Raw genomic sequence first — 15,367 nt, forward strand, 5'->3', positions numbered from 1 at the left:
AAACTTTGTGACCCAGCAAACAACATCACATTCATGGAACTCAGCCTGGGGGCAGTGATGTTGGGGATCGCCTTCTCTACAGTGAATGTGATGAATTGTGCAGTTTGAAAGCCACTGTCAATCTGATGAAATCCTGGGTCCCTTGGCCAGCCTGTCTCTGCTGAGACCCTGGGAATCTGCCCTCTCCCTATCTGCCTCTTCCTCCACAGGTAGCAGTGCTCACTGTCCCAGAGCAGGCAGTACCCCCAACCCCAGCTGCCCCTGAGGACCCTGCCCCACTCTGGGGCTCCCCAGCCATCCAGGGTAGCCCCAGGGATGGAGGCCTCCAAGGTGAGTGGGTTGGGGGCAGCCTGTGTGGGAATGAATTGGGGGCATGAGAATCCACCCTGCTTTTGACTCCCCACTTGACCCCCTAGTGGGTCCTGATCTTCCCAGCTCTCCAGTGGGCCTGAGGGGGTGGTTTCTAAAAGACCTGAGCACGGAAGTCCTAGGAAGCCCAGCCAATTCTGTCCCTGAGGGAACTGGGGGCAGGGATGCTGGATGACACTGACCTGCCCACCATCCCACTCCAGGACTACCAGGAGCCAGAGAGAACTCCAGGGCCCCACTGCTCCCTCGAGATGGTAGGTGCTGGCCAGGCCCAGGCCCGGGATCTGGCAAAAGCAAGGCTGCGGCTGCCACACTGATGAGTTTTCTCCCCTAGATGGAGTTGGCATCCAGGGGCTTCCTGGGCCCACTGGCCCCAAGGGAGACACTGGCAGTCAGGGCCCCATGGGGATAAGAGGCCCACCAGGTAAGTGCCTACAGTACTGCCCTCCACCCCGCTCCCCAACAAGCATCCCAGATGGACCCAGGTTGGGGGTCTTCCTTCCTTTCCCAGTCCTGATCTAGCGAGAAGTGGCCCAGGTCCCTTCCACCTCATTGTCTTTCAGCTCTACCACCTCTACCACCTGGGTTCCCCAAAACTTTCCTTTGCATTCATTTGGTCCATGCTCCCCAGGAACCTAGTCCCAGCAAGTGCTGAGCTGGGTACTAGGGTGGGGTCAGTCCCTGCCCTCCTGGAGCTCCTGGGGCAGAGAAGGGGGCTAGACATAGGAGGCTGGGCACGTCTAGCCCATGTGACCAGAGTTCTTATTAGGAACACTGCAGGTATGGAGCCCCAAGGAAGGAAGCCCAGACAAAGCCTGGATGGGATGGAGATGGGAAGGGTTTCCCAGCAGGAGTGACATCTTGGGGCTCCATCTTATGAGGACTGAAAATGAGCCAAACTATACCCCAGGCAGAACAAGGTGGGAACTGGTAAGGGGAGCAATTTGAGCCAAGAGCCTGGAAGGGAAAGAAGAGAACATTCTGGAAATCATTGTTTGCTAAGCACCTACTGTATACCAAGTGACCATTGTCCTAAAACCCCTGGGGAGGACCCCTAAAAGATGGTCATGGAGGTCAGGGCCAGGATCTACCCAGGCCTGTGGGTCCAGAACCCACTCCTGTACCTGCTGCCCTCAGAGGTCACCCTGGACCTTCCTGCCCTGTGTACCCATCATCCCCCTGGTTCTGTTGCAGGTCCACAAGGCCCCCCAGGAAGCCCTGGCCAGGCTGGAGCTATGGGCACCCCTGGAGAGAGGGGGCCTCCAGGCCCACCAGGGCCTCCTGGTCCCCCAGGTCCCCCTGCCCCTGTTGGACCACCCCACACCCAGATCGCCCAGCATGGTGAGTTCCTTGGGGTCCCAGCAGATGAATGTGGGAGTGGGATGAGGCTGGCGTAACTATCATGACAATGCCACCACTGTCTATCAGGCCCCTTCTGTGAACCAGACTTGCTACATGCCACCCAACCCTCCAGTGGGCACTGTTCTCTTCCTCTGTTCACAGATGAGGAATACTAAGGGCCAGAGGCTGTGGTGGGATATAAGGGGTCAACTTTTTTTTTTTAAGATTTATTTTATTTTATTTTATTTATTTATTCATATAAGAACTGGGGTGTAAGCCAGAGGTGCGGGGGTGAGGGGGTGAGAGGATTCACCAGAGACAGAGTAGGGAACGGAACAGGCAGATCTACTGAAATACACTGCTGAAGGGAGCAGCGGGCAAGACAGGAGAGGTCTGCCGCACCATGTGGGTAGCTCCCTGGCTGGGGATCAAACTCATGCCTAACCCCTGAACCACCAGGGAGGATAAGGGGCCAACCTCTAACCCAGGTGGCCTCCAGATCCTCTTCTCTGAATCACTGGCATTGGGCCCTCCTGCCAAACCTCGGAGCTGGCCAGGATCCAGCCCCCAGAGTGCCAGGAAGCTCAAGACCTGGCAGCAGGAAACCAGCCCTTAGCTCCCAAGGCCATGACCCCACCCTGGGCTCAAAGAAGCCCCAAGTTCCCCCTGCACAAAGAAGCCCCAAGTTCCCCCCCTAATACCTCCTTCACCTCTACCCAGCCTGACCTATACATGTGAACCAGGGGTCAGAGCTTGGAGTGCCAGGTTCAACCCCACCTGCCTCGGTCTCCTCCTCTGTACAGCAGGGATGGTGACGGCTCCCAGAACTCCATAACACCCACCCATAGAAGCCTGGTACAAAGTAGAGAGTTAATAAAGTAGTAGCTTTCGTTATTATTCCCATTTATTATTCCCTACTGTGACAGTAGGCTCAGCCCGGTGGACAGCCTTGCTGGATGTCACCAGGTAGACTGTTACAGGGTTAGAATCCAGGTCTCCCTGCTTCCTGGTCCTGAGTAGCCAAAACTCTCTCCCCAGCACTCCCCCACAGAGCTGGTGCTTAGTGGCCCCAGCCACAGGACAGTCAGAGCTTTCTTGGCAGAGGCAACAAGTGAAGATTGATCATCCGATGCCACCCAACCCTGTACTCACCATCTTTCCTTTTTTTTTTTTAATTTTTTTTAATAGAGGCATGTTTTATTTATTTGTTTGTTTGTTTGTTTTGTTTATACATGCACTGGGTACAGTCAGAAGCGCGGGAGGGTGAGAGAATTCACCAGAGCCAGAGCGGGGAGCAGAGCAGGCAGAAGGACCGAAGTACACTGCTGAGAGGAGCAGCAGGAGGCAGGAGAGGTCTGCGCGCCATGTGGGACCCTCCTCCAGTGGCCAGGGAGCAGCCGGGGATCGAACCGGCGTCTCAGAGGCTGCGCACAGCTTCGCACCCCAGCGCTCAACCGCTGCGCCAGCCACCAGGGAGGCCCATGTACTCACCATCTTTCTCCCCCTACAGGTGACCCATTGCTGTCTAATACCTTTACTGAGACCAGCAGCCACTGGCCCCAGGGACCTGCTGGGCCCTCAGGCCCCCCAGGGCCCATAGGCAAGTTGAATACAGGTCTGGGGTAAGGGTGGGTTACTAGGACAGTGACTGAAAAGTGCCAAGAGAAGTGTGGATTCTTGCCCTGGGGAGTGATGGTAGGCTTCTTGGTGTTGTATTCTGTTTCAACCCTGAGAACATCCTGTCTTATTTCAGGTCCCCCTGGACCTCCTGGCCCTATGGGCATCCCTGGGAGTCCTGGACTTATTGTGAGTAGTTCTCCAAGTGCTCCCATTCACCTGTCCAATTCCCTCCCCACCTACTATCCTCATCCATCCATCCATCCATCCATCCATCCATCCATCCATCCATCCATTCATCCATCTATCCATCTTTTCATTCATTCACTCAAACATTTATGGAGCATTTAATGTGCAAACTACTTTCCATAAATCTTCTCATTCAGTGCATATAACTAGAAGCAGTATTGTTATCAAGTAAGGGCAAGAAAAGTGGAGATTCTTGCCCTAGGGCTATGGATCACATGTAACAGCTTCCAGATGTGGTGGGACTGACTCCAGGGCCCCGGTTCTGAACACTGAGCTGTATGAGATGACTCCTGTGTGCAGGCATTGGGTGAATGGGAAAGATCCCAAAGGTCCAGGCCAAGCTGCCCCTCCAAGTCCTGCCCACTCTGTCCTACCATAGCAGAAGGCTGAGGCCCTCTCTTGTTGCTTAGGGACCCCCAGGCCCCAGTGGACCCAAAGGAATCTCTGGCCACCCAGGACAGAAGGGTGAGAAAGTGAGTACCAAGGCACCTGCCTCCATGGGGATTCCGGGAAGTCCTAGAAATCCTGGGTCAGAGCCCCTATAGCTGATTCCATTATTTTCCTCCCTCCTCCTCAGGGACTGCATGGGGAACCTGGCCCCCAAGGATCCCCAGGACAGCGGGTGAGTGATGCCACCCACCCTGCAACCCCCCTCCGGGATCCCAGAGGCCCAAACCCCTGCTCTAGCTCCATTTCCCATGTCCAGAGCCCCCACGCCTTGCTCTGGCTCTGTCCCTGTGTCTTTTTTTCACTCTTTCCTTCTGTATCTGTCTCTTTGACTCTGTATTTCTCTTCCACTCTCCCCAACTCTTTAGATTTATCTATTTCTCACTTCAGTTGGACCAATTTTTGCTTCATGTGTTTCAAAACTTTATTATTAGGTACATATACATTCAGGATCTTACTGTCTTCTTGGTCCTTTTATCTTTATAACATAAATATCTTTCTCTTTGGTAATACTCCTTACTTTGACATTAAAATAGCTCCTTTAGCTAATGTTTGCATGATATATCTTTCTAACCCTTGTACTTTCAATTGTGTCTTTTTATTTAAAGTGCATCTTTTTTTTTTTAAAGATTTATTTATTTATTTATTTATTTATTTATTTATTTATTTATTTATTTATACAAGCACTGGGTACAGTCAGAAGGGCAGGAGGGTGAGAGAATCCACCAGAGCCAGAGTGGGGAACAGAACAGGCAGACTGATGAAGTACACTGCTGAGGGGAGCAGCGAGCAGCAGGAGAGGTCTGCGCACCATGTGGGACCCTCCCCTGGCAGCTGGGGATCGAACCAGCGCTGCAGAGGCTGTGGGCAGCTTCACAGCTCAGCGCTCAACCGCTGCGCCACCAGGGGAGGCCCTAAAGTGCATTTTTTGTAGACAACATATACTTGGGTCTTGCTCTTTTTTTTTTTTTTTTGTCAAACAGTCTGACTTGATTTCATTTACATGTAATGATATTGTATTGTATGTAAATGATATGTATAATTATCGACATGGCTCAGTTTACTTCTGAGTCTGCCGTCTTGCTATTGGTGTTCTGTTGGCCTCATCTCTTCTACCCCCCTTCTTCTCCTGCCTTCTTTGGATTGAGTCGTTTACAGTTCCATTTTAAAGATTTATTTAATTTATTTATGCATACAAGATCTGGGGTGTAGGCCAGAGGTGCAGGGAGTGAGAGGATTCACCAGAGACAGAGTGGAGAGAACAGGCAGATCTACTGAAATACACTGCTGTGGGGAGTAATGGGTAAGACAGGAGAGGTCTGCTTTGCCATAAGTGTTAGCTTCCTGCCTGGGCTCGAACTTGTGCAGCAGTGGCTGGTGATAGCTTGTTAGCACTGAAACTTAACCCCTGTGCCACCAAGGAGGCCCCTGCTAATGACTTTTTAGCTATATCTTCTTGTGCTGTATTTTCATGGTTATTTCATGCATAATAATATCTTTGGCTTCTCACAATTTACTTGAATTAATATTATACCACTTCATGTAATAGCAGGACCATTACAAGTGTATAATTCACTTCTTCTGTCCTTGTGCTATTGTCGTCAATGTATTTTACTTCTGTATTTCTTATAATAACTGCATAATACATTATTGTTATTACTGCTTTCGATAGCCAGTTGATGTTTAAAGTTAAGAAAACAGTCTCCCCGGTGGCTCATAGAATTGAGCGCAGTGCTGTGAAGCTGTCCGCAGCCTCTGCAGCGCGGGCTTGATTCCCAGCCAGCCAGGAGACACCCAAATGGTGCGGCAGACCTCTCTGTTCCCCTCAGCAGTGCTTTCGATCAGTCTGCCTGTTCTGCTCCCTGCGCTGTCTCTGGTGAATCCTCTCACCCTCCCGCGCCTCTGGCCTGTACCCCAGGTCTTATATAAATAAATAAATCTTTAAAAAGAAAACAGAAAAAAATAGTCTTTTGTATATATTGAAGTATCTAGCATTTCTAGTACTTGTCAGCCTTCCTGTTGCTCCAGATTCCTATCAGGTATCATTTTCTTTCCACTTAAAGAACATCTCAGCCTTTCTTGTCATGTGAGTCTTTTGGCAACAAATCCTTGCTGCTTTTGTTGATCTGAAACTGTCTTTACTTGACCTTAATTTCTAAAAGATATTTGCACTGGATATACATTAATAGGTTGGCAGTTTTCTCTTCTTCTAGAACTTTAAAGATGTTGTTTTGTGGTCTTCTGGCTTACATTGACAATTAAAATTTCTCATGAGAAAATGACCATCATACATATATCTATGTGTGTATATATGTTTCTTTGGCTCTTAAGACTTTCTTTTTACCTTTGGTTTTCAACAGATGATAATGTGGTAGGATATGATTTTCTTTCTGTTTCTCCTGCTTTCAGTTCGCTGACATTCCTGGATTTATAAGATTGCTGGACTTGTTTTTGTCAATCATTTTGTTTTGTTTAATTAATAAAATTCACTTTTTAAAAGTTTTAGGTTCACAGCAAAATTGAGCAAAAAATACACAGAATTCCCATAGATTCCCTGTCCCCACACATGCACAGCCTCCCCCACTACTGACATCTGTACCACAGCGGCACATTTGGTACAACAAATGGACCCACATTGACATGTCATTATCACCCCAATTCCATAATATATATATAGGGTTCACTTGTGATGTTACACATTCTAGGGCGGTTGACAAATGTGTACACCATTGTAGTATCATACACAATAATTTCACTGCCCTAAAAATCCTCTGTGCACTGCTTGTAGATCCATCCCTCTTCTCTAACTCTTGGCAACCATTAATCTTTTTACTGTCTGTATAATTTTGCCTTTTGCAGAATGTCACATAGTTGGAGCCATATGTTTGCAGCCTTTTCAGATTGGCTTCTTTCACTTAGTAATGTGCATTTACGTTTCCTGCATCTTTTCATGGCTTGACAGCTTATTTCTTTTCGGTGCTGAATAATTTGCCATTGTCTGCATATGCCACAGAATATTTATACACTCACCTACTGAAAAACATCCCAGTTTTGTTTTGTTTTTAAAGATTTTATTTTTATTTATTTTTGCATACATGAACTGGGGTGTAAGCCAGAGGTGCAGGGGGTGAGAGGATTCACCAGAGACAGAGTAGGGAGGAGAACAGGTGGATCTACTGAAACACACTGCTGAGGGGAGCAGCAGGTGAGACAGGAGACTTTTGCTGTGTCATGTGGGTCAGCTCCCTGGCTAGGGGTCAATTCAGGCCACTAGAGTGATAGCACTGAGACTTAACCCCTACTCCACCAGGGAGGCCCACTTCCTAGTTTAGGAGTTATGAATTAAACTTCTGTAAATACCATATTTAGGGGTTTGTATGGCTATTAGCTTTCAGTTAATTTGGTAAGTACCAATGAGTGTGATTGCTGGATCATATGGTAAACCTACGTTTGGTTTTTTAATATGTTAACACACCTTGGTAAAGTGTAAAATGCACGCTCTGTCTCCCATTTGGTGAGCAGTTTCTAAAATCCATGCCCAGTTCTACCTTTCCTGCAGACAGGCAGTTCAAGGAACATCCAAGGATTAGAGGGGAATGTTTGTGCAGGTTTCACTCCCCACTGTGGCTCCTTGCTTTCTACTGTTTTCCCTCAATTTCCTACATGTCAGTCTTAACTCCAACCTCTGACTTCTCAGGAAAATTTGACCAAAGCTTTCTGTGTAAGGTGTTTTCGAGCCTGAGAGGACTGGGGTGTGCTCTCAAAGGAAAATCCGTAAATTTATTATTTTACTCAGTTCATTTCCTGCGTCTGATTGCACTTTATCACGCTCCGTTCCCTCCAGCTTTTGTTTTGTTTTGGTATTCTGTCCAATGTTAGTCCAATGCAAGCTACTTCTTTGTTTCTGCCAGTCTCCCAACCTCTCAATCTCTCTCCCTTCTCTCTCATTCCCTCCATCCCTCCCTTTTTCCCTTCCTCACTGCTTTTACCCCATCTGTCCTTGCAGGGAGAACCTGGTCCCAAAGGAGACCCTGGTGAGAGGGGCCATTGGGTAAGTTACAACCTGCCACTGACCTCCTACTGCCCCCTCCTGCCCTGGGCACTCAAAGATTATTTTCTCACCAATAGGCCCTGGGAGTGGGGACACCCCGTCCAGATCCCCCTTGCAACCTGGTGTCCCCGGGAGGAGCCTTGACAGATCTCAGCCCTGGCCCCATTCCCAGTCCTGTCCTTCCCAACCAGGCAGGGCCAGCCTTATCAGCAGGCCCCAGATGTGCTCTCTCTGTCTTCATCCCTGTCTCAGCCTTTTTCCCTCTGTGCCTTCCTAGGTCAGGGTAACTGCCTGTTCCTCCTGGGCGGTTTGGGCTGCCCTGCATCCATTGCCCCCTCCCAGCAAAGGTTCTGGCTTCTTCTCCCCTATCTAAAGAAGAAAGGGAAGCATGAAAACAATACCCAATGATGTGTGGAGATGTGTCACCTGAGTGGGGCTGGGAAACACATGCTGTGTAGGAAGGGAGGCACAAAGACAGCAAAGTACACAGGAATCCCCTGGTAAAAGTGTCAGGGAAGTAAGACACCACCATCCACAAAGGAAATCCAGGAAGCCTAGAAACTGTTGTTTACATGTTGTACACAGCATGTAAAGGAGGGCAGGGGACCTAGATTCCTTTATACCCAAAAACTTACAATTAGCATGCATTCCTGGACGCCGTCACATACATAGGAGACCCACAAGGAGTAGGAGAAGAGAAACTGTTATGTACATGAGAGAACCATGGAAAATGAGGTAAGGGGATCAAGATACCACTATACACAGAGGGAGCTCCTGAAGAAGGGAAGGGAGGCCTAGAAACTCACATGCACGGGAGACATAGTCAATGGGAAAGGGGACCTCGAAGCCACACAACCCAAAGTCCTATGATTGATGTGGTGTCCCATAAGCCTACACAATCATTAGCGATAGTTACAGTGAATGAATTTTGGGGTCTAGAAATCTGTCCACCCAAGACTCACATGGCTGGAGGACCAAAAGCCTCACAGTGCAGGCAACCGGAAGCCATCGCTGAAATAGGAGACATTTGGAAAATGGACAGGATTGGGGTGGGCGCCCCTACAGGAGAGACACCTGGGAAGGTCTTTTGGAGGCTGGTATCATGTCTCCCTCTCTCTGCCCTGCCCTCCTTCCTGTTGTAGTCTTGCTGGGATGCCCTGCTTCCTGGAAGACACTAGTTAGTGAGGACATGGAAAGCACCCACCATATCCCCTGCCCTTTCTGCTCCTGATTGTGGGGTCAGTGATGGATACAGCCGTGGGAGCCCCCCCACCCTGCATGACTTCTGGGGCCCTGCTACCTCTCCAACAAGCCTCTCCTAGCCCCATGCTGCCACCCACCCCCCTACCAACTCTCCTCCACCTCCCGTGGCTCCAGAGCAAGCATACTGCCAGCTTGGGCATGAAATGGGGGTCCTGTAAACCTGAGGGGGCCCTCTGCCTCCCCTAGTCCCCTTCACTGGCCTCTCCCAGAGATCCTTGTTCTGGGATCACATTTCCACACAGCTCAGGAGAGCTGGGAGAACAAGGTGAAGGCTGGATCAGGCTGAGCAATCCGTCCCTGCTTGGGGATCCTGGCAGGGTAACAGATACCTGAGCTATCCCAGATCAGGTCTCGAACTCAGGACCACCTGTGGAAGGGACCCCCAGGAGGTAGCAGTGCCCCTACCCATCTACTGCCTCCCCCGCACCCACCTGCACTTCTGTCCCTGCTTGCTGCCTGCCTCGGAGGGGGCCCGCTGGGCTGGGAACTGCATGAGACTTTGGGGGCTAAAAGATCAGCTCTGTCACTGGCAGGTAGGTGGGGATGAGATCTGTGTGCGGAAGGGCCCTGAGCATTCCTAATACACACTTCATCAACCAACCTCAACTTCAGTGACTTTCATAGCCAGTGACCCAACTGTGGCTCATCACTGACTCTCAGTGGTTATGGAGGTGCACTGCAGGCACTGCCTGGGAGTGACTGGACTGAGCCAGCCCCTTTCCAACTAGATAGACTGAAGCTCCAACTCTTTATTCAAACAGGAAGAACTAAGACCCAACTCCACAGAGAAAATTGTTGGGAGAGCAGGAACTAAACCTAAGCTTTTTGGGTCTCTGGATCAAAGGGTCCAGCTAACATTTTCCCCAAGTACCTCCTTGGTCCATGCCAGGCTTCAGACTGGGCACTGTGCAGTTAAAACACAGTCTTCTCCCTCAGGGTCATCACTTTGGGGTTGAGGGGAGGGGGTGGGACAGGTAATCAGTAGTGACAGGACAAAGGGAGCTCAGCTATGATGGGGAAGGTTTAGTTTTCTGGAGGAGGAAACCCAGGCTAAGGCCTGAAGGGTGCATGGACCAGGCAAAGGAAATTCAGGCAGAGAGGAACATCACTTACAAAGCTGAGACATGAGTGAGCCTGGAGTGATAGAACTGCAGATATTTCAAGTGGCAGAATGTGACAGGCAAGGGGTAAAGAGGAGGCTTTCAGGACCTTATTAAGGAATTTGAACTTTTTTTTTTTTTAAAGATTTATTTTTTATTTATACAAGAGCTAGGGTACAGGCCAGAGGCGCGGGGGGGTGAGAGGATTCACCAGAGACAGAGCGGGGAACAAACAGGCAGACTGACTGAAATACACTGCTGAGGGGAGCAGCGGGAGTGACAGGAAAGGTCTGCTGTGCCATGTGGAATCTCCCTGGCTGGCTGGGAATCGAACTGGCACTGCAGAGGCTTTGGACAGCTTCACAGCGCGGCGCTCAACCCGCTGCGCCACTGGGGAGGCCCAAGGAATTTGAACTTTATTCTATGGGCAGTGGGGAGTCACTGAAATATTTATAAGTAGGGGAGTGTTCTGGTGAGATTTTTATTTATGAAAGGTTCCTCTGATTGCCCTGTGAAAAAGGAATTTGCAAAGGGGGCAATAAGGATGAAGCAAAAAGACAGAGAGTAGGCAAGAGGCTTGTGGTCTTCCTAGCAAGAGACTGCAAGGGCTGTTACTGAAGAGGGACAGAGAGGACAGACAGAGGTCAGTGCAACTAAGAGACACTCTGGTGCTTGTTTAGCTGCAGGAAGGGGTGAGTATAAGAAATAAACATTTACGGAAGCAAAACTGAGCGGGAGAAGCAAGCAGGCTGAGTTTCTGTGAGTGTTGCCCATGGAATGGGGATATCCAGTAGGCCCTGGACTCTCAGATCTCAGGTGCAGAGTGCATGCCAGGCTGGGGCATCATGGGTGCAAACAGCAGGCCACCCATCTGGGAAGAGGGCCAAATAACAGATTTTTTTTTTTTTGCAGTTTTTCCTCCAAATTTTTATTTTGAAATTTTTCAAATATGCAGAAAAGCTAGTACAATGAGTATCTTCCTACCCTTCCTCTAGATTGACCAGTTCTTAACTGTTTTGTCTCATTTGCTCTTTATCTCTTCATGTATTTACAGCCTTTTTCTTTTCTGTTTAATCAAGGTATTTTTTAATCAAAGAGGAAAATTCTGCTTTATTTAATCTTTACTTTAAAAACAATAATAAATTGCTACCCATTCTGTGAAATCCCAGTAGCAAGGGCTGCGTTATTTAGCTGGCCTGCCAGTGGTTTTTTCCTCATTTCCTATTTTTTAAAGTCCTTTTTTAAATTATTTTTTTAACTAAGGTAACAGTGGTTTACACCACTATTTATAACTGAGAGGTATAGAATCACTCCTTTTCATTATATCAGGGTTTTATTAAGAAAATCATCTCTTTTTTTAAAACTGGCAATTTCTTTCTCAGGCAATTTGTTTTGTTTTGTTTTGTTTTTTTAAAGATTTGTTTATTTATGCACACAAGAGCTGGGGTACAGGTCAAAGGTGTGGGGGGTGAGGGGATTCACCAGAGACAGAGTGGGCAAAAGAACAGGCAGATTGACCAAAGTACACTGCTGAGGGGAGCAGCAGGCGAGTCAGTGGGAGAGGTCTGCTGCACCATGTGGGTTGCTCCCTGGCCGGCCAGGGGATCAAACTCGTGCTGCAGTGGCTCTGGACAGCTTCATAGGTTGTGTCTTAACCCCTTGCGCCACCAGGGAGGCCCCTTTTTCAGAATATTGTACAGTTGTATTTCTCTTTGATCTATAACCATGGCGAGAGACATGTATTTATTTTCATTTACTTCTTTTAAAAGAAGTGTTATGAAGCAACTTTGGCTTAAAACATCATGTAGGTTTCAGGTGTATAGACCTTTTTCTAGTTCATTTGAAAGTAACTTACAAAGCTCATCCAGATCCCCCTTCATACTTCAGTGTGCATCTAGAAAGAAATGGGCATTCTCCCAGGGCCACTATAACAGCATCACACCTAAGAAACTAACAATAATTTACCAGTTGTTCCTAAAATGCCTTTTATAGCTGTTTTTTCAATCCAAGATCTATTCAAGATTTACATGTTGCTTGTCATGTATCTAGCCTCTTTTAATTTAGAACAAGTCTCCTGCCCTTTTCCCTTTTCTCTTGACTGTCTTTTTATAAATGTCCCACCATAAAGATATGTCTGATTGTTTCCTTGTGATGAGATGAGGGGGAATACTCTTGGCCACATGGGTGGGGATGTGGGACCCTCCTCCATCTAATCAGAAGGCTTGTGATATCAGCTAGGCCTGCTGTCCATGCCCAAGGGGCTTAACATCCTTTGTGGAGGCCATCCATTTTTAGATCCCGCTCCTACAATACTTGAAGAAGGATTAATTTGGCTGCAGCCAGAGGTGACTCTGTGGCCCCTAGGCTACAATGGCCAGTTGGTGACATGAGGGTATTTCAGTCCATGAGACGTGGACAGGACAGCTTGGTGATAACACAGTCCCAGCAAGGCCTCACAGGCTCATGTCCAATGGGCATGTTGGGAGACCTCTCGGTTGGTTTACAGATGTTTCTGTGGGAATAACTCGCTACCTTCAAGGGTTGAATTAAAATTGTACCAATAAGCATCATCCCTCCACTTAATCTGCACTAAGGAAAGGGTGCCAAGAGAGACTCTGAGATGTGTCAGGACTGAAATAGTTCTATTTGCCATCCTCGTGCTCTGGTGGAATTAAGATATCTACATTCCAGAAATAACTTTAGTCTGGTCTAGGAAAGAGGAAGGAGCGAGGGAGTGTGGAATTTCGGCAAGACTGTGGAACCTGTGCTGGGGAAGGAAAGGACAGTCAGCGATGGGTGGGCCAGTCCTGGTCTCTGGCCTGAGCCCTGGGCAGCAGCTGGCACCACTTAGGGAGTGAGGAGCCATGGAGCAGGGAGGCCTGGGGGATGGGTTTGCGGGCCCTCTGCCACATCCCTGAGGCTGGGTGCAGCTTAGAAGAGAGGGCGGGGTTCAGGGCCTGGCTTTAGGACATGTAAAATATGGACCTGGAGTAGTCAGAGCTGGGGAGAAATGAGCCAAAAGTGAGAAAGACTGGGGAGGGGGCAACCAGGCCTAAGCCTCAGCTTCCCAGGAGTGATACATTTAAACATTTCCTAATTTTACTTGTATGTTCCTTTTTTTTTTTTTTAATTTATTTGTTTATTTATTTATACAAGCACTGGGTACAGTCAGAAGCGCGGGAGGGTGAGAGAATTCACCAGCGCCAGAGCAGGGAGCAGAGCAGGCAGACTGACAAAATACACTGCTGAGGGGAGCAGCGGGCGGCAGGAGAGGTCTGCGCACCATGTGGGACCCTCCTCTGGTGGCCGGGGAGCAGCCGGGATCGAACCGGCGCTGCAGAGGCTACGGGCAGCTTCGCAACCCAGCGCTCAACCGCTGCGCCACCAGGGAGGCCCACTTGTATGTTCATTTTGATGTGAATGGAAATATCAGAAAGTAGCCTGACCCCACTAATAGAGTTAACTAGGGTGAGACTAATGTAGTATTTAAACAATGTTAAATAAACAAGAGTACAGCTGGTCCAGGGATGTGGCAGGAATCACAAAGGTGGTATATGAGAACAGCTGGTGTCAGGCCACAGGCTCTGTGGCAGGCTCCACAGCAGCACTGCCCCAGTGGGTTGCCATCTTCCCTGCCCGCAGTGCAACAAGAATTGCAGGGATGTGGAGAGAAAGCAGTCAGAGGAATTCAAAGGAACTGGTTGAGGGCTGCTTCCATCTGCCTTGACCCCTCCTGCCCTCTCCTGGTCTTGTCCCGGCTGTCCTTGGGCCCTGGGCTGTGGCAGGTGGTGTGGGGCTGCAGGTGCATGTCTAGGGCGGGGCATGGGCTACCAACAGGCTTTGCAGGGCCCCTCCCCTAGCCCCTTCACGGCTGCATCTGTCTCTTTCCTCCGCAGGGGGAGGGGTTGCACCAACTACGCGAGGCTTTGAAGATTTTAGCTGAGAGGGTTTTAATCTTGGAAACAATGATTGGGCTCTATGGTGAGTAGAGACAGACGGACAGACAGCCCAGTCCCCATCCACCGGCTTTCCCCCGACCCTCTGGGGTGGAGCTGCCTGATTCCAGCCATGAGGTTGGAGAAAGTCCCTGCCCCAAGCAGGTGAGGACCTGAGAAGTCAAGACCTCCCATCCCTCAATGACTGGTCCCTCTACCACAGGTGACGGGGGCCCTAGAAACCGGAACCCCTACTTCTGTGGTCACACCCAGGCCTCCGGGTTTCGTGGGTAATGTGGTTTCCAGGCCTGCTGGGGAATTAGAAGTGACAGATTTCAAGTTTGGAAGAAATTATGGACAATGGTACCAAACTCCAGACCAGCATGGGATTGTGGGTAATGCAGCCAGTGCAGGGGATCATGGGTAAGAAAGTCAGAGCCCATGCCCACAGGAGGATTGTGGGTAATGGATCCAGATCCAGTGAGACTTCAACTCTAGAGAAATCATGAGTAACAGATCTAGTTTTCAGACCCACAAAACATGGAGCTAGACTCCTGAAGTGCAAGGTATTATGGGTGATAGAGCCAGGCTCAGGCCCCAAGGGACTCTGGGTAATATGCCACCCACCAGTTCTGACCTTCCCTGCCCTATGAGCCCCAAGAGGCTCATAGGGCAAGTCCTCCTAGCCCTTGAATGTATCCCTTACAGTTGCAGTTCCCTCTCTGGTCCTCCTAACCTGCCCTGCAAGTCCCTTTAGGGACCTAAGTGAGACCCTCAGCCTAGGCATTTGCTCAGCAATTCTTCACCCATCTGGTCACTGAGGGGCCAAGGAAGCTGTGTCCCCACTTAAGAGTCTGAGGTCTTGATAGAGACTCACTTCCAGGTACCTGCCCTGAAGCTGGCTGGTGCCTGGCCCCTATACCCTACCCTTGGCTCCCCGGCCCAGCCCTTGGAGGCCGGACTCGCACCGTCTGCTCTTCTCAATCTCCCATCAG

The 15,367-nt window shown here is 49.4% G+C and overlaps 1 protein-coding gene across 9 annotated transcripts in view; it reads left to right on the plus strand.

Moving 5' to 3' along the window:
• Positions 1 to 15,367, plus strand: part of EMID1 (EMI domain containing 1) — a 40,901-nt gene that overhangs the window by 18,497 nt on the left and 7,037 nt on the right. For 4 of the 9 annotated variants that reach the window (XM_037510819.2, XM_037510820.2, XM_037510824.2 and 1 more), the window contains exons 6-15: positions 210 to 330; positions 573 to 623; positions 704 to 793; positions 1,564 to 1,710; positions 3,221 to 3,310; positions 3,464 to 3,516; positions 3,987 to 4,049; positions 4,154 to 4,198; positions 8,030 to 8,074; positions 14,334 to 14,418. In XM_037510819.2, coding sequence (XP_037366716.1) covers positions 210 to 330; positions 573 to 623; positions 704 to 793; positions 1,564 to 1,710; positions 3,221 to 3,310; positions 3,464 to 3,516; positions 3,987 to 4,049; positions 4,154 to 4,198; positions 8,030 to 8,074; positions 14,334 to 14,418 — 790 coding nt within the window. The remainder of the gene's footprint in view (positions 1 to 209; positions 331 to 572; positions 624 to 703; positions 794 to 1,563; positions 1,711 to 3,220; positions 3,311 to 3,463; positions 3,517 to 3,986; positions 4,050 to 4,153; positions 4,199 to 8,029; positions 8,075 to 14,333; positions 14,419 to 15,367) is intronic. The other 5 variants (XM_037510822.2, XM_037510823.2, XM_037510821.2 and 2 more) reach the window with 3 other exon arrangements.

The sequence above is a fragment of the Talpa occidentalis genome, unplaced genomic scaffold (genome assembly GCF_014898055.3).
Source record: "Talpa occidentalis isolate TD23 unplaced genomic scaffold, MPIMG_talOcc4v2.1 talOcc4.14, whole genome shotgun sequence".
Lineage (NCBI taxonomy): Eukaryota > Metazoa > Chordata > Mammalia > Eulipotyphla > Talpidae > Talpa > Talpa occidentalis.